The 19786-nt window shown below is 43.8% G+C and overlaps 1 protein-coding gene across 6 annotated transcripts in view; it reads right to left on the reverse strand.

Moving 5' to 3' along the window:
• Positions 1 to 2733: 2733 nt before the first annotated feature.
• Positions 2734 to 19786, reverse strand: part of slc41a2b (solute carrier family 41 member 2b) — a 38824-nt gene continuing 21771 nt past the window's right edge. For all 6 annotated transcript variants that reach the window (XM_082511621.1, XM_082511618.1, XM_082511616.1 and 3 more), the window contains exon 11: positions 2734 to 5540. In XM_082511621.1, the coding sequence (XP_082367747.1) occupies positions 5355 to 5540 (186 nt within the window). In that variant the 3' untranslated portion in view covers positions 2734 to 5354. The remainder of the gene's footprint in view (positions 5541 to 19786) is intronic.

Genomic DNA, 19786 nt, shown 5'->3' on the forward strand with positions numbered 1-19786 from the left:
GATACGGGAAATCCATCAGTTATACATCCCAGACTTTGAATTCAGGCCACGCAGAGGATCAGTAGCCCCCCCTCCACCCCGCCTTTTCTTTTGATGCTCTGTTCTCCTGCTTCCAAGAAATACATGCATTGTGACAATCAACATTCAAGCTGCATCCTATTTCTCGCTGCCATCATGTTAGAGGAACTGTTTTCTCAGGAGCTCAGAATCAGAATGGGTTTATTGCCAGATGTTGAGGTTTACAACATTAGGAAATTGCTGCGGTGCTTCAGTGCAGACAATAAGAATTAAAGTGCTATGTAGAAAGAAAGATATGTGCATGAGATATACATGAGATATATACATGAGAATAAGAATTAAGAGTGCTACGTAGAAAGATATATACATGAGTGCAGGTGGTGATCAGTGCCAAACATGGAATGATGCAGTGACACAGCGTAGGGTCATGTGTTAGTGGCGGGTACAATCATGTGGTTATTGTTCATGTGTCCAACAGCAGAGGGGAAGAAACTGTTCTTGTGGCGAGAGGTTCTGGTGCGAATGGACCGGAGCCTCCTGCCTGAGGGGAGCAGGTCAAACAGACTGTGTCCAGGGTGAGAAGGGTCAGCTGAGATCCGGGCTGCACGCCGCAGTGTCCTGGAGGTGTACAGGTCCTGCAGAGATGGGAGTCTGCAGCCAATCACCTTCTCAGCAGAGCACACAACACGCTGCAGTCTCTGTTTGTCCCTGATAGTGGCTCCAGCGTACCACACGGTGATGGAGGAGGTGAGGATGGACTCGATGATTGCAGTGTAGAATTGCATCATCGTCCGTGTTGGCAGGTTGAATTTCTTCAGCTGCCTCAGGAAGTACATCCTCTGCTGGGCTTTCTTGATGACGGAGGTGATGGTGGGCTCCCACTTCAGGTCCTGGGTGATGGTGGTACCCAGGAAGCGGAATGAGTCCACAGAGGTGATGGGGGTGTCAGTCAGGATGATGGGGGGGAGTGGGGCTGTGTGCTTCCTGAAGTCCACAATAATCTCCACTGTCTTCTGGGCATTCAGCACCAGGTTGTTGTGGCTGCACCAGGACACCAGACGTTCAACCTCCCTCCTGTAGGCAGACTCATCCCCGTCAGAGATGAGCCCAATGACGGTGGTGTCATCTGCGAACTTGATTAGCTTGACAGACTGGTGGGTGGAGGTGCAGCAGTTGGTGTACAGGGAGAAGAGCAGAGGAGAAAGAACACAGCCCTGAGGGGAGCCGGTGCTGATGGTCCGGGAGTCCGAGACATTCTTTCCCAGCCTCACGTGCTGCTTCCTGTCCGTCAGGAAGTCAGTGATCCACCGGCAGATGGGATCAGGCACATTCATCTGGGAAAGCTTGCCTCGGAGATGGTCTGGAAGGATGGTGTTGAAGGCAGAGCTGAAGTCCACAAACAGGATCCTGGCGTAGGTTCCTGGGGAGTCCAGATGCTGCAGGATGAAGTGTAGGGCCATGTTGATGGCGTCGTCTACAGACCTGTTGGCTCTATATGCAAACTGCAGGGGGTCCAGGAGGGGGGCCGTGAGGGTCTTGAGATAGGAGAGAACCAGGCGCTCAAATGACTTCATGACCACAGATGTCAGAGCCACGGGTCTGTAGTCATTTAGTCCAGTGATCCTAGGTTTCTTGGGGACAGGGATTATGGTAGAGGACTTGAAGCAGGCAGGCACATGACATGCCTGCAGTGAGGAGTTGAAGATGCCAGAAAACACTGGGGCCAGCTCGTTTGCACAGTGTCTGAGGGTGGCAGGAGACACACCGTCTGGGCCGGGAGCTTTCCGAGCATTCAGACTCCTAAACTGCTTCCTCACATCTGCTTCATGAATATGAAGAGTTGTGGTGGGAGGAGGTGGTGTGAAATCCTCTTTTGTGTGGGGTGTTGTAGGTGAACAGTTTGAAGGTGGTGATGGCTCTATGGAGGGGGGAGAGGTGGGGGAATTAGTGTCCAAAGTGCCTCTATTGTTGGGGTCGTTGGAGGTGTGAAGGCTGCCTGATGGCTCGTCAAAACGGCAGTAGAAGTCGTTGAGGGTGTTGGCTAAGAGCAAGTCGTCAGTGGAGTGGGGGGTTTTAGGCTTGTAGTTTGTGATATTCCTAAAACCTTTCCACACAGAGGCCGAGTCATTCTCTGAGATCTGCTGCTGCATTTTCTCAGCTGCTTGTTTTCTTATCAGTTCGCTGAGGTACAGTCGCTTCTCGGCTCCAGCGAGGAAATTCTGTTCCCGCTTCTGAAAAAACTTTTTGTTTCAGTCACACAGAAAAGAAACCCAACAGTTGGCATCATGCTTTTAATCATCATCAAACAGGATTAAAGAGATTTCAGGAAAACTGAAGTGACACACGGCACACCCAGATAGTAACTGTCAAATATTCTCACGTTCACACTGCCTGTGTTTTCTTTGGTTGTCATAAGGACCCACATATGATCATGCTGGGTTTCCTGCCTGATGGTCTTGATGGGATTAAACTGGTGCAGACCATATAAATGAATCTCTGTTTTCTGCTCTCTCAGCCAATGATGCTGATGAAAAGGAGTAAGCTGCAAAGAAGCTCAACCTGTTTAATTGTGCTTCGCTCACTTAAAAAGGGGGGATGTCACATGTGCCTCTTCTTCTTCTTCTCTGCATATTCAGACATACAAGATACACAAGCTGACTTCAAAAATGAAGTCTGCTTGATATGATGCTTCAACAAAAACACCCAGAAATAAACTGCTTTTCAAATCAAGGATATTTATTATTTTTGAATCATTTGTGGCCCATATGAGCCACAAACCTAAACAAAGGGTTTCATTCCAAAAAACAGCCCCGATCCGAGAACGCGTCTGATATCTGCATGTAGTTTCCCACAGTTAGGATGGTGGATATGCTGTTCTGGAATGAAACTCTTCAGAAACTGAGAGTACAAAAGAAGCTCATTGCACAGTGTTACAATACAGGAGAAAGAAAGTTGCATTAATGGTGTGACAGAGTGAAAAATACCTCGTCAACCAGTAAATCTCGAGAGGCACATTTTGGGTTTAAAGAGAACCACTGGCTACGTTCACACACGCACATCGGATAACTTCAACGAGTGGGTTTAATTTCCCGTCTCATTCCCGGAGGAGCTACAGGGAATGATTTCCCATCAGGCTGACTCAGCTGAATCACTGCTCTCTGAATAATGAAACAATACATTCAGAAAAAAGAATCTTTTCAAGGTGAAATCTGCTGTTCAGTCTGAGAACTGATGATTCATCGTGTAAACAGCATGTGATCATCCACCGTGGGAGGCCAGTGGTCCCACTGTTTCACAAACCTCGTCTCACAAACAAAAAGCAGAAATTAATTCTGGGTCATAATTGACGGGACGAAAAAAATCTCTTTTTTTAGCCTAAAATTTGATGATTTTATTTAAAGTGACCCAAAATACACCCAAATGAAAGTATTTCATATTTTTGTACAGGTGCTACGAACGCTCAGGCTGCTCTGGGTTCGCCCCGAGGTGGAGCAGTGAGGCTCCTAACAAAGAGAACGGTTGTTGTAGTTGAACCTGTGACTCTGTAGCCGCCGTGTCGGTCTGCACTGTTTATGAGACGGTGGTGACAGAGCTCCTTGTAATGAGAACGCTCCATGTTCCCACATTTGCCAGGTTCCTGCGGGGACAGGCTGGTCTTTGAAGGAAAGTTCCAAACAGTGGAATTGTAAACAGCATCAGAGTGATCATACACGAGGAAGAGAGGTCAAACAGAGGTCAGAGGGCGCACTGACACAGGCACAAGATCTGATCTGGGAGGCGGAGCTGTGTGGTGGTTGGCATTGTGGGTTACCAAGGTTTACGTGACATTGTGACAGTAAAGATGATGTACAACATAAGAAATACCCTCCCTGCTAAATATTAATCCTGAATATATGAATGTCAGACCAGCTGTTCATACCTCCTGATACTTCAAAACTGGCTGTATCATTAAAAGTGTCCCTGTGCACTCGCAGGCTAATTATAGTAACGTCTGTGCTCACGCGTTTGAAACATGAAGCATGTGCACATGCACTAATCATCTGAACGTCCCTGCACAGGGCGTTCAAGTGCTCGTATGCAATGTTATGCAGAGCTTCTGACGTTTACAGTTGTCAGGTTTCCGGTGTGAGGTCTAAATATGTTTGGTAAATGTAATGTTATCTCAGCCAAGACTAACAGGTATGTTACTGGTAATCTCACAGAGTAACTTAATAAACATTAACCCTGGAAGTAGCCAGCTGCAACATGACCAAACATGCACATCTTAGATTAAACAACACCTGATCCTTTCCTGTCACTTCAGTGTTGGAATAGTAACAAAAGAAAAGACCAGAACCCACCAACACCTCCACCCCCACCAAGCACTGCTCCAGGTAGGTTGTGGCTGTTAAGCTTGTGGGTCAGGACTTAATCAAAGGTCCACTATCAGCAATGTGGCATAATCCGTTTTGACCCCTGTTCACCTTCCAACACAAGCATCTTTAAGAAGATGATTCTTGGTTTAAAACTTAAATTCAAACAAACATCAGTGCTGAGCAGACGTTTTGGTCCCCGATCCACAAAACACTGAGAACACAGAAAGTAAAAAAGTGACAGCAGTGGCTCTCCACAAGACTGATCAGAAAGAGTGGGATCCACGGGGACGCCCTCTGAAAACAAACCACAGAAGCTTACATTTTTGCTGAAAAGGCCACACACCACAAGGCGGCCCCAGATGTCCAGCCCACAGCTGATTGGTGCACAGAGCGTGGGTACAACAGGAGAGGAACGTCCCTTAAATATGCAGAGAACAGAGAAATCCAACACAAACCATGAAACAAATAAAAACAAAAGTACACAGGTAAACGTTTCGTACCATCAGTACAGACTCGAGCTGTTCTCGAGTCTGTAGCAGTCGAGTTCATCTGCTAACAGTCAGGCTTCACTTGTTGATCTTACTAGACATGGTGGCAGACACAATCCCCAAAATATATTCCACATAAAAGACATGTTTTTAATTTTTCACTGAAGGCCTCTGACTGATGCTGGGCTGCAGAGTCCACCAGTTAAGGTTTCTTCAGGTTTGTGGGCGATGGCTGGTGATTTCCTGCTCCAGTGAACAAGACCAGCAGTGCTTTGGTGCAAATGATGCAGGTCACAATCGCTACACAAAAACAGAAATTTAACGAGTACGGTGTGGTTTGCATGTAGAAATAAACAGGAACAATTTTTAAACCCTCGTGTAGATTAAAAGTTTCATCCAGGATGTGAAGTTAAGGAATGTGCTGACCAGCAACAGGGAGCACCGCCAGTACAACAAGGCTTAAGGGCATTAGAGACGGAGAAGTGGCACGCTTTCAGTCGCCCACGTCGCTGTCCTGATCTCCTATGAGCCACAGGAAGTGAAAGCTGAGTGCCAGCAGGGCGGTGCCCAACAAGTCCCCTAGCGCCGTCAGGTAAGGGATGGAGAAACTGTCTGGGTCTTTGCCGCTCCTCCATATTGAGTGCACCATCCAGTCTGCTATACACAACAACAGGAGTACCTAGAAGAAGAGAAGAGAAGGATTAGAAGGCAGCTTTGATCGAGAGCGTGCAGGAAGTATACACGCATACCCAGGTGGGCTCACTGAGACAAACATGCAGCAGAAAATCTATCATCCCTGTCAGGATAATATGAACGATGGTAAACCCGCGTCTCTGTTTTCTTGCTACGATTACAGGATTAGAACGTACTTGTGGGGTCTTTACCTTACAATACAAGTGCCTCGAGGCAACTGTTGTTGTGATTATATAAATATTAGTGCTGTCAAAATTAACGTGTTAATATTAATCCGCCATCACGGGCAACAGGATTACAATTTTTAACACACCTGGAGTGCAGAGCGACTCAGAATCCCTGCAATGTTTCTATAAAGGCATTTCGGGCAGTTTGTCCAAGTAGAGTCAGCTGCGCACATGCGCACGGGGCAGCTGGTGTGTAGTGACGGCCAGCTGCACCAATCAACTCGATGTGGAAGATGATAAACGCGCTTCGGCCCTCTCCGTGGGAAATTTAGCATTAAGAAAATAAGAGGGAACAGTCGACCCACATAAGGTATTTTGCACGTTGTGCAAGAAGGAATTCTGTTTTCACCGAAGCGCTTCCAGCTTAAAATATCACATTGACTCGAAGCACACGTTAGCCAGGATGCTGCTAGCACTTTGGCTAACGCCTCACCCAGCTTGGACACTCGCGGAGCATCGGGGCCTCAGGAAGTCGACCTCGGACACATCGACTGACGCCACGCGGAACAAACTGCAGACCTGTTAACATCACTGAGAACCTTTACACAGCTTTGGTTCCTCGTTCAAGCACGTGAAGCCTCCCCAAGACAGACAGAGAGAGGATACATGTTTACAGAGTTTTTACATGAATGTTCAACATGTTAAGTGCGATGTTTGCCCTTTTTTCTCGAGTCTGTTTGCTCATGCAAAATGAAACGTGATTAATATAGAATAAAAATAAATGATGTTTAATCATTAATCCAAATTAATCCACAGTTCCCCTGTGATCAGTCTGCATAAACATTTTAATAGTTTGACAGCACTAATATATATATTAGTGTATACTTCCCTATTAGTATCTTGTAACTGCATAAATGTCAGTTACAAGCTTAAATATAAAGTTGAAAAAATGTAATTACAGCCAGGCTATTGATCAAGTAATTGCGATTAAGCGCGATTAATTACAGAAAATTGTGAGATTAATTTGTTAATTTTTTTAATCTATTGACAGCACTGATAAATATATTTAATTGAATAGGATGCGCATCACACTTAATGCCTGTGTTGCAAAATATATAACCTGATATTAAGCTGGAGATTCGTGCTGTTACTCCTTTTTGTCTAAAACTAAGATAACTAACTTGTATTTCTCAGCGTCAAACAACTCCATACAAAGTATAATTATACATGCATGCACACTTATTATTAGGACAGGACTGGCTATCACAGTGGTGAAAAACAGTGCAGCACGTAACTCAAATGTTCAAACTCTGAGTGAAGTGGCAAACATAACTGCACAGCAGCATGTTTGCATAGCTCCAGACTCTCAGACACGCTGCTTTCTAAACGGCAATATAATGTAGATAATAATCATAATTATGATAATGGCAATTTTGGGAAGTCTTGACTTTTCCTTCTTTCTTTTGACTTTCCAAGTAGTATTTTTCTTTTTCATAAGAAAGAGAAAAGCAACCTTAGAACTTTATACTTAAAAAGAAAGAGAAAGAAAATGAATAGGTGCTTTAAATGCCAAGCAGAGTAGCGTAAACACTTAAAACTGCAACCGCAACAAAGACGAGGAGGAGTAATGGACAGAGCAGCAGACCGAGAGACGAGTTCTTAGAGTGTTATTCATAATTCAAGTTTCCACACATGAAGTGGAACGGTGGCGAGAGGAAAAGAAAAGTCTATTAAAAGATAAGGACAGGTCTATAATTTAAGAGGAAATGAGCTGTCCAAGTTGGCAGTGAAAACATTCGACAAACAAAGTATTCCAGACATTGATCGATACCATCATGCAAAGTAGGGATGATGATATCAGAAGAGGGGGGACGATTTGGTTATGACAATGATGTTTTGTGTTTAATAACATTAATGTATGAGTTCTGATAACCTGCTGACAGCCCGGCTTGTCTTTGGCTGTGATGGAACATCTGATACGGTTAAACAATGCGTTCTCCTGCTTTCACATCTAATAATCTTCAGTCATGACCCTGCAAAGCGTCTCTCAGGTAAATAACAAGCTTTCAAACCCATTCACAAGCACGGGCGTTGTCACTTTGTCTTTCATTCATGGTGACAGGGCAGCACATCCTCTCAGCTGCTGAAACTGTTGCCTTTGAACCATCCTGGATCTAAAAATGCCGACTACACTATCATTTACAGTTCACAGCGTAGCTTTGGTTTTCAGGCGGGAGGGGAAGGAGAGGCACTTGTGTGCAAAGGGAGCCGCGTTTTTTAACAAATGAGACACATCCAAGTTAAAAATGCGATTAACCAAATGAAAGATGAAAAAAGGAACTCCAGCAGAGTGTCGATCCATCAAGCAGTCTCGACCACAGCATCTGTACCTGGTTCCTTAATCATGCCTGAGTGAAGGGGGATGATTTGTCTACACAAAGAAGCTGTTTGATCTCTGGAGATGGCCATGTTCGACTGCGACGGTCCACGTACACAGGTGAAAGACACAAAAATTATGCTGTTCTCATATTGTTCCCCTGCCGCTGGGCATAGACCTCGGCTGGTTTCGTACAGCTGCCTTCTATTTATTTAGCATACCTCTCCGAGCGGCTGCCCAAGCCTCTGAGTCTTTGATTGGCAGTTTCCAAGGCCTCAGGTCAGCCTGCTGCACTTCTTAGGCAGCTTCTTCTGCAGCTCCCATAGTTGGCTACTTTTCCCTGTGCTAACTTGATCTTGGCCTCTAGTCTCCTTCTCCATGGAGGGTACTGCTCCTTAAGGCTGTCCATCTTATAGCCAAGCATCTCACTGATCACTGCTAGCGTGGTCAAGATCAGCTGATTAGCCTCAGTGATGGTTGCAGCAGGGATCATCCACAGTGCTGCATCCACAACTTCAAGTAGACCTTCTGAGGGTACGTGATGCAGTGTTGGTAACCGGCTACAGAGGGTCCAGGTTTCCACCTTCGCAATGATCCTATCTTTCAGGTCAGTTCCTCTTGCACTCAACGCTCCTCCTTCCATCGTTCTTGGGGCTTGGGACTCAATCTTGGGTTGGAGTAATGATCCCCCGTCCCTGAGAGCAGTCCCTTCTTCCGAATGTTGGAGCACTGAGCTACTATTTGTTGGGAGCACTGCAATTTTAAATTCCTGTGTATGATCTGTACATACAACGAAGCAAGGAACATGGAGGCTTGCAGAAAACTCTTCCTTCCATAGGCTGACAGGTCTCAGCCAGACTGGGTTGTCTTGTTGTTAATAACAGCACTCTCTCAGGACAAAATGTAAGTTTAACTTTCTCTTTGCTTTGTAGCACTGTGGGTTTTTGACAGCAGCTTTCAGTTGTGCTACATGGACACACCTGCTCATGTCCAACTAAAGTGAATACAAGCTTTCCAAGGCGTGGTACAGACTAAACTGTATGAGTGCAACCTGAGAGTCTTTGCTTCAGTAAAAATGTCAGACTTTACTTTTATTTTGGACCATTTGCATAAAATGCAATGACTGACTGACTCGTCTCCAAGCCTTGAAACTCTTGAATGACTGGAGGTCTGCCAAGAAGGACTCTTTATGTTTAGTTTGTGCAGTTGCTGGTGCTTTGCTTCAAAGAACTATGGTGAGTTGTAATGTTGCAAACACAGAGGAATTATGAGATTAAGAGACAATTCAGGACGCTGCTGGAATCACTGAATATCTTTCATGTAAATCCTTTAATCCTGTAAATAATTGGACGTTGCTTGTTACCAGACAGAAAGTATGGACGACTGAAAGTGTTTCTTCTGATACTGGTGAGGCAATAAAAAGACATGCAAACACTGTAAGGTGGTCTGTAATGACTACAACAAAGACTTGTGCTAAATAGATGTTCTGAAATAATCAATGTTTAATCATCTCTGAGAGGTAAGGTTATACTGTGTTGTTGATATGTGCGCGGAGCTGTTACGTAGACATCTTTTTGCTTATTCATGGTTACATCTCTGAGCCCCTTTTTTCTCTGCAGCTCAGCTAAATATGCAACATATATACAGTATATATGGAACCCTGTGCTCAAAGAAACCTGCAAATCCTGCAGTGATACAAACAGTATCACTTGAAGCCACTTTATTAGATACTCTAGTATTTATCATCTGGGCAAACATAATTGGATTTTGCTGTATTCTACAGTAGTGCTCAGTGAAATGCTTGATTTGTGGACCACTGCAAGCTGCTTTATTGAGCCATTATTGAATAATCTTTTCTTTTTCCAGGCTATAACAAAATTAAGTTTGAGAATGACTTGAATACACGGACTTGGGTATTTTATTATAGCATTTCATTTGAATTCATCTGTTTTGAATTAGAAGATTTAAAGGGGAAGTCATTTAATACAAAAGTACACTGAAAGATCTTTTTTAAGTGGCAAATACGATAAATTTAAGAGAGCTTATTGTATCTGGGAGCATTTCTTATATTCAATATTTTCTCCTCAGCATAAATCAGCTTTCTTTATGATGCACCTGGCCACAGGTCTGTAGGGATATACAGCCATGGTGCATGGTGCATGTCTACTCATTTTAACCCTTATAACCTCATACGTACAAGAAAGCTTTATGGTCTTCATTTAGGATTAAAAACATAAATCAATTTTGCTGATCTGTCAAAATCAAAATCACGTTTTTGGTCAGGATGACTTTTTTATGATTAACTTCAAACATCCATATCTTGGGAAACATGGATATAATTTTAGTAGCTGAATTCCATCAAATGAGTGTAACAGAAACAGAGCAACAGAAATTAGCATGGCTGCTTTAGATCTTTTATTTTTGGAACCTTTTTTAAACCTTTATTACCAGCATCATGTTCTACATGTGATTCTCCACTGAGCTTATCGTAAAGCATAGAGCTGAGCCCAAGCTAACTGTTGTGTGCTGTTGAATGCAAACCGAATGACTGTCTCTGCAGTGATTAATAACCGTTCCACATGTTCACTTATTGTACACCAACCTTGTGAGATTGATCTTTTTCACCAGTGCCTCCCTGCTAGTCATCCTGCTCAAGCTGCACTTAAAAATAGGTGACCTTGAGCTTTTTGGGAGGGAAGAAACCATGCAAGAGTGTACTTGACTTACAACCACAGAAAAGAAGAAGAGCTTAATAGTAAACGTTTTTTACAATGATTTTCTATTCACAATTGTGGAAGCCAAAATCACGTCTGAAAGTAAGCTGGTTCTACCTCAACATTACAATACTAGCCATACTTGGCTTTTGGAGCAAGGAGTGATCATATATTTATATGTATTGGGGACATATACAGTGGGGCAAAAAAGTATTTAGTCAGCCACCGATTGTGCAAGTTCCCCCACTTAAAATGATGACAGAGGTCAGTAATTTGCACCAGAGGTACACTTCAACTGTGAGAGACAGAATGTGAAAAAAAAAATCCATGAATCCACATGGTAGGATTTGTAAAGAATTTATTCGTAAATCAGGGTGGAAAATAAGTATTTGGTCAATAACAAAAATACAACTCAATACTTTGTAACATAACCTTTGTTGGCAATAACAGAGGTCAAACGTTTACTATAGGTCTTTACCAGGTTTGCACACACAGTAGCTGGTATTTTGGCCCATTCCTCCATGCAGATCTTCTCGAGAGCAGTGATGTTTTGGGGCTGTCGCCGAGCAACACGGACTTTCAACTCCCGCCACAGATTTTCTATGGGGTTGAGGTCTGGAGACTGGCTAGGCCACTCCAGGACTTTCAAATGCTTCTTACGGAGCCACTCCTTTGTTGCCCGGGCGGTGTGTTTTGGATCATTGTCATGTTGGAAGACCCAGCCTCGTTTCATCTTCAAAGTTCTCACTGATGGAAGGAGGTTTTGGCTCAAAATCTCACGATACATGGCCCCATTCATTCTGTCCTTAACACGGATCAGTCGTCCTGTCCCCTTGGCAGAAAAACAGCCCCATAGCATGATGTTTCCACCCCCATGCTTCACAGTAGGTATGGTGTTCTTGGGATGCAACTCAGTATTCTTCTTCCTCCAAACACGACGAGTTGAGTTTATACCAAAAAGTTCTACTTTGGTTTCATCTGACCACATGACATTCTCCCAATCCTCTGCTGTATCATCCATGTGCTCTCTGGCAAACTTCAGACGGGCCTGGACATGCACTGGCTTCAGCAGCGGAACACGTCTGGCACTGCGGGATTTGATTCCCTGCCGTTGTAGTGTGTTACTGATGGTGACCTTTGTTACTTTGGTCCCAGCTCTCTGCAGGTCATTCACCAGGTCCCCCCGTGTGGTTCTGGGATCTTTGCTCACCGTTCTCATGATCATTTTGACCCCACGGGATGAGATCTTGCGTGGAGCCCCAGATCGAGGGAGATTATCAGTGGTCTTGTATGTCTTCCATTTTCTGATGATTGCTCCCACAGTTGATTTTTTCACACCAAGCTGCTTGCCTATTGTAGATTCACTCTTCCCAGTCTGGTGCAGGTCTACAATACTTTTCCTGGTGTCCTTCGAAAGCTCTTTGGTCTTGGCCATGGCGGAGTTTGGAGTCTGACTGTTTGAGGCTGTGGACAGGTGTCTTTTATACAGATGATGAGTTCAAACAGGTGCCATTCATACAGGTAACGAGTGGGGGACAGAAAAGCTTCTTACAGAAGACGTTACAGGTCTGTGAGAGCCAGAGATTTTCCTTGTTTGAGGTGACCAAATACTTATTTTCCACCCTGATTTACGAATAAATTCTTTACAAATCCTACCATGTGGATTCATGGATTTTTTTTTTCACATTCTGTCTCTCGCAGTTGAAGTGTACCTCTGGTGCAAATTACTGACCTCTGTCATCATTTTAAGTGGGGGAACTTGCACAATCGGTGGCTGGCTAAATACTTTTTTGCCCCACTGTATCATCACCCTCACCTGAGATTAGGTACCAAGCCCCGAGAGCGAAGGAAGAAAGTGTTGACTGCAAGAGGAACTGACCTGAAAGCGTTAAACTTGGATCCTCCGTTGCCGGTTTCCAAGACTACGTGAAGTACAGACAGATCATCTACTAGATGATGTGAATGCAGCACTACGGACCTACCTACCGCTACCATTACAGAGACTAACCAGCTGATCTGCACTACAGCAGCAGAGATCAGTGAGATGCTTGGCTACGAGTTGAACAGCCACAAGGAGCAATATCCTCCATGGAGGAGACTAGAGGCTAGAGCTGGGCGATATGAGATTTTTTCATATCACGATATGTGTTTTTCATTTCAGTCGATAACGATATCTATCACGATATAAGCCAAATAACTATATTTGTAAGATTTAAATGTGCCGTTGCTCACAAGTAAAATGTGAAATAATCAGCAGCTTGTTTTTATTTAAATATTTATTTCCCATAATAAGTTCAACAGGGTAGATGTACTTAAGGAACATGAGACTTTTTCAGATAAATAAAGGCAAATATTGCAAACTACACAAAAGGCAGCCGCTAAAGCGTTTAAGTTTCAAAATAGAACAAACGAAACAGACTAAACTGTCAATTCCACTTAGAAACAAAATATTAATTCTAAAAATAAATCTTAGTTTGTTTTACAGAAGAACAGACAAAACTGACTAACTTTTGTCAATATCAAATAAACTGAGAACTAAAAGGAAATTCTCAATCTCTCCTTGTTGTATAGCTGAGCTTTTCAAACAGTTTTAACAGTTACTTCAGTCTGACAAAAGCCGAATGACGAATTAGCGCTTCCAGTCAGAGACTGAGGCTACGTCCACACGTACACGGGTATTTTTGAAAACGGAGATTTTCCGTTTTCGTTTTAAAAAATAATCCCGTCCACACATAAAGGCAGAAATGAAGGAAAACGCTGCTATGAACATGCCAAAGCAGCAGGTGGCGCTAGATTCCTAACCGTGCAGAAATGTTGGCCAATCAGAAGTCTAGAAGCCTCGGTGGGAAAAAGTAAACAAAGCTGGGGCATAGAAGCAGAACCGAGTCGTATGTGTGGACCGACAGTAACTGTGTGTATATGTAAGCATTTAAACACTGCAGAGAGTAGAATTAACAGTAACAGTATTGTAGAAATTCATTTCACCGAAACAATAACGTGGCGCACAGTGTGACGCATGCACCAGTTTATTGTATTTCCAGACTTGCTTTCGGCACAATTTACAGTGCACCCTACTCTGTTTTTTGTCAGACTTGAAATAGCCGAAATACCTTCACACTACGGAACTTCTATGGCTCTTCCGTTCGACAATCTCTCTGGCATTGGAACCATCATCTGTTTTCTCTTCGGTCACGCTCGGTTGATTTTTCTAGTCGGCACACTCATTTCCTCCATTACGTGCTGGCTCCATTACCCGCTGGCTGCTTCCCAAACAAACACACGTGCGGCTTGGCACTTGTGCTGTATGCAACAAGTCACGCGACGTGACGCTGCGGCTGTGATTGGTTCGGCTCTGCGCTACTTAATTTGGATTGGCTGACCTTTTTTTTTTTTTTTTTTTTTTAAGAGGACAAGAGCGGCGAGGTCTATCGCGATAGCTTAATTTCTCTATCGAGTAAAAGTTATATCGCGATACATATCGTTATCGTTCTATCGCCCAGCTCTACTAGAGGCCAAGATCACAGTAGCATGGATGGAGGTTAGCCAACTATTGGAGCTGCAGAAAGGTGTGATGAAGAAGGTGCCTAATAAGTACAGCAAGCTGTCCATACCTGAAACCTTTGAGACTGCCAAGCAACGACTCACAGCCGCAAGGTACACAAGAGATATCGAAGGCAGGAGAATAAACCAGCTGTTCTCCACAGAACCAGCAAAGGTGTACTCTCAGTGGCAGGGGAACAATATGAGAACAGCACCACCAAGGCTGGAGACGGAGCAATACTGGAAGAGCATATGGGAGAAGGACACAACCCATAACGGCAATGCTCAGTGGCTAGTGGATCTAAGAGCAGACCACAGCGACCTCCCTGAACAGGGTCCAGTAGCCATCACAGTGGCAGATATCCAAGAAAGGGTCTCCAGTATGAAGAGTTGGACAGCACCAGGGCCCGACATGGTTCACGCCTACTGGCTAAAGAAGCTGACTGCACTCCACGAGCGTCTGGCAGCATAAATGAACCAGCTGCTAGTTGACGAGAGACACCTGGAATGGCTAACCGAAGGCCGGACGGTCCTGATCCCCAAAGGACCCCCAGAAGGGACCGGTCCCCTCCAACTACCGACCAATAACCTGCCTCAGTCCTACATGGAAGCTCCTGTCAGGCATCATATGGGCTAAGATGAACAGGCACATGGCTCTTACTGCAAGCCTGATAAGCAACATGCATCCAGAGATGATCTGGATGCATGTTACAGAGGCACATATAAATGACATTAGATTTATATGTCTGTATCAAATCAATGCCATAGGAACGTTGTAACCACAAACCCTTCTAAAACCTTATGCCCTAACCTGATATGCACCTCCCTTATAATGTATGTGCTGTTGATGCAGCCTGCTCAGAAACCGGCAACAGCATTTCCACTTGTGTAGTCTCTACATAGATCCAGCACAGAGGAGCATTAGTAGGGCTGTGTGATATGACCAGAATCTCATCTCCCGATATCAGACATCTATCGTCCGATAACGATATAAATCACAAAAATGTAACATTTTCTGTAAATTCTGTGAATCTCGGGCAGGTGAAGTGTTTCCAGCTGGGCGTCATGTAGCTGAGTCGAGTGTTTTAACCGATGCATGAAACGACACATTTTTAGACATAAGTTGTAACGGCCGCCGTTTTCTTTGAGTATTTATTACACGGCGTGCTGCGGGGAAAAGCCTGTTCTGACGTTTGAGTCTAAGGTTTATTTTTTAGCACCTGGCGGCTCTTTTTTACTTCTCATCCGTAAACATTCTGCATCTTTCACATGATTCAGTTTATTTTGAAAAGTCTCAACAGGATCTTGAGCTTTATTGTGAAAGGTTTATGTGGAACGTAAACAAGCGGACACGTGATGGTTTTACCGTCGTTGTTGCTAACGACAACGCATGAAAACAGGCGCTTGTCCATCCGTAGTGTGGTTATATTAAATATAAGAGAAAGAGAGAACTTGAAGAAATGAATACAGCCACTACAGTGACATCAGAACCATGAACAAATATTACTGTAAACAGTTTATTTTGCGACACCACGAAACAAATGACAGCGTGAAATGAAACGATAGATGTTTGTATATCGTCATCCGATATATATCGTTACATCGAACAGCCCTAGGCATCAGTGCTAAATTTTACAATAAAATACGTGAATTTCATTCACCCAGCAGCCGGGTGCTTGCTTTTTTTTTTGCCTGTCCCGTTTGGTTCTTTTGCCATCAGAATTATTGTCTAAAGCCAAAGAAATTTACTTTACCAAATGGACCATCCCAGCCTTGCCGTATTGGTCTATTTGATTCACCTTTTATTGTTCATTTTATTTTCATTTGCTGAACACGGGACAGACTTGACTGGGGAAAAGAAACGGGAGAAAGAAAGAGGGAAAGAAAAAGAGCGGGGAAGAGGGACGGGGATAAAGCCGGGTGCTTGCAACTTATCTGTGCCAGCAGCCACAACGCTAACTTTAAGCATTTATAAAGTTTAATAGTGCGATTTATTAAAAAGCAGTGGTCTTGAGTACAGTTGTTATGATACACTTTAACATGGAAGTCTAAAGGGACTGACTCTTGGAGCCAGCCTCAAGAAGCTATTCGGCACGTCTCTACAGGCGTAATCTTTCAACCCCAAAGTTGCTGCTGGTTGTAAAATCTCTTGGATTTTACCATCACAAAAATCGAGGCTTGGTTTGTTTTTGGATTCACGTTTCAGCTGTCGCTCACATCACACAGCAGTCAAAGCCAAATCGGGAAATAAAATCTGCTTTGTTTTGGTGTTTTGATGACGATGATTTCACATCTGAGAGCGTTGAGCTGTCTACTGAGCACATTCAGAAACACTCCTCTGTATTTTGCCTCTAGGCAACCTTTCACAGCAATTACTCTATTAAACTAGCAAAATACGATCCTGCTGCTGCTGAGCACTGCCTGACAGACACCCTGACTGCATTTGAGCTGACACTTATACTGGTGTACTTGATAGGAAAATGTCATGCGGACCTCAGAAAGCCTGGCCATACTGTCTTTTGATGCATGCGTGAAGCTGACTGGTTTGTGGACCAAACGCTTGCTGACAGATGAGAGCCCAAACTACGTTGAGTTGGATAAGATCTGACACTCACTGGAATAATGAGATCATGTCTTCAGAGTAAGAGATGGTTACCTCAGTTATTATTGATTCATGTTTTCCTGTGTACTACCTCTGTGTTATCCAGGAACTTGGCTTCCATTAATATTATCATAGACATGCATATGCTTCACTATTAAACTTTGTTTAACCTCATCAGACAAAGTTGCTCCAATCCCAATCTGTCAAACTCTCTACTTTCCCTTCACACCACCACTGACTGCACCGTGTTGCCTTAGTTTATTCAGTATTGCCTCATTCTTATACTGGATATGCTGTGGGCTAACATTAAATCGTGCTGTCTTGTGTGATTTGTTTATGTTTTCATGCTTCATCTCTTGCCATGTTCCAGGCTTTTTTTAATCCCTATGGATTTATGTAAAATTATTAATCACCGTGCGCCAAAACATGCACAACCCCATTCTTCCTTCCTAACTAGTGACTGTACTGTGAAGCAGGCAGAGATAGCACAATGAGTCGGGCTATTTTGCAGGAATGTTTCAATTTCTCCCCTTATTTTCTCTGCTTTCACTTTCAATGGAACGCTATCAAACTGTACCATGTGCAGTTTCTGCTTATCACTGCTATTAAAGAAGCAGACTGCTACAGTTAAAGTAGAACTGAATGACATTATCAAATTCTGCCATGTTACACACTTTTTTTGGGGGTCTCGCGCTGCATCGAATGTAGGAGAAAATTTGGAACGACATTGGAAGGTGTGGGAAAAATAAGTCCATATTGAATCTCAACTGGGTATTCGCACAGCCAGTTTGAATTGAGCATTTATTTCTTTAAAAAGACTTACTGGCAAAAACCAAATGAAATGTATCCGTGTGGGTAATGTGGTTTCAGTTTCCGATGTGCAGTGAGTGCATCGGGGTCTTTTACGAGCACTGACCAAGGCTACTTTTTTCTCAGAGCCAGTGCAGAAACGATCTACTCCAAGTCATAAACAGTGTTAAAACTAATGTTCCTCATGCAATCAGATATTATGCATCTTTACAGTAGTAGCCAGCGCTCCCTTTACGACCTTAAAGTGTCACGCTTTTTTTGCACATGTGAGTTTGCTGGTGGGCATTGCATCATTTGCACTGGTCTGCATTACAGGCGGAGGCTCGCTGAAGGTGAAGCTACTATCCCCTGCTTATAATCCTCATACACCCACACATTAGTTTTCCAGCCCTGCAGACCTGCTCACTGACTGCAGCGCTTTGCTTCAATAGTTCTCAGTGTAAACACATGATCAGTTCACTGTGCTGTAAACCAACGCTGCTATTTGGAAGCCCCATGAGGTCATGTTTGACACGAGCAAAACAGAGACAAAGCACACAGAAGTATTTGCTTATTCTCCCTATAAAAAATATTTGCTCTTTTTCGACAGTTTCCCTGCTCGTTCAGACGCCATCTGTAGTGGCTCCATGCGGCGCAGAACCACTGTTCCACTTGTATTAAACCTCCATCAGGTCATTTTTGTGGTCATATTTACAGGGAGTGCAGAATTATTAGGCAAATGAGTATTTTGTCCACATCATCCTCTTCATGCATGTTGTCTTACTCCAAGCTGTATAGGCTCGAAAGCCTACTACCAATTAAGCATATTAGGTGATGTGCATCTCTGTAATGAGAAGGGGTGTGGTCTAATGACATCAACACCCTATATCAGGTGTGCATAATTATTAGGCAACGTCCTTTCCTTTGGCAAAATGGGTCAAAAGAAGGACTTGACAGGCTCAGAAAAGTCAAAAATAGTGAGATATCTTGCAGAGGGATGCAGCAGTCTCAAAATTGCAAAGCTTCTGAAGCGTGATCATCGAACAATCAAGCGTTTCATTCAAAATAGTCAACAGGGTCGCAAGAAGCGTGTGGAAAAACCAAGGCGCAAAATAAGTGCCCATGAACTGAGAAAAGTCAAGCGTGCAGCTGCCAAGATGCCACTTGCCACCAGTTTGGCCATATTTCAGAGCTGCAACATCACTGGAGTGCCCAAAAGCACAATGTGTGCAATACTCAGAGACATGGCCAAGGTAAGAAAGGCTGAAAGACGACCACCACTGAACAAGACACACAAGCTGAAACGTCAAGACTGGGCCAAGAAATATCTCAAGACTGGTTTTTCTAAGGTTTTATGGACTGATGAAATGAGAGTGAGTCTTGATGGGCCAGATGGATGGGCCCGTGGCTGGATTGGTAAAGGGCAGAGAGCTCCAGTCCCACTCAGACGCCAGCAAGGTGGAGGTGGAGTACTGGTTTGGGCTGGTATCATCAAAGATGAGCTTGTGGGGCCTTTTCGGGTTGAGGATGGAGTCAAGCTCAACTCCCAGTCCTACTGCCAGTTTCTGGAAGACACCTTCTTCAAGCAGTGGTACAGGAAGAAGTCTGCATCCTTCAAGAAAAACATGATTTTCATGCAGGACAATGCTCCATCACACGCGTCCAAGTACTCCACAGCGTGGCTGCAAGAAAGGGTATAAAAGAAGAAAAACTAATGACATGGCCTCCTTGTTCACCTGATCTGAACCCCATTGAGAACCTGTGGTCCATCATCAAATGTGAGATTTACAAGGAGGGAAAACAGTACACCTCTCTGAACAGTGTCTGGGAGGCTGTGGTTGCTGCTGCACGCAATGTTGATGGTGAACAGATCAAAACACTGACAGAATCCATGGATGGCAGGCTTTTGAGTGTCCTTGCAAAGAAAGGTGGCTATATTGGTCGCTGATTTGTTTTTCTTTTGTTTTTGAATGTCAGAAATGTATATTTGTGAATGTGGAGATGTTATATTGGTTTCACTGGTAAAAATAAATAATTGAAATG

This window comes from Aulonocara stuartgranti (genome assembly GCF_965226115.1).
Source record: "Aulonocara stuartgranti genome assembly, chromosome: 17".
Classification (NCBI taxonomy): domain Eukaryota; kingdom Metazoa; phylum Chordata; class Actinopteri; order Cichliformes; family Cichlidae; genus Aulonocara; species Aulonocara stuartgranti.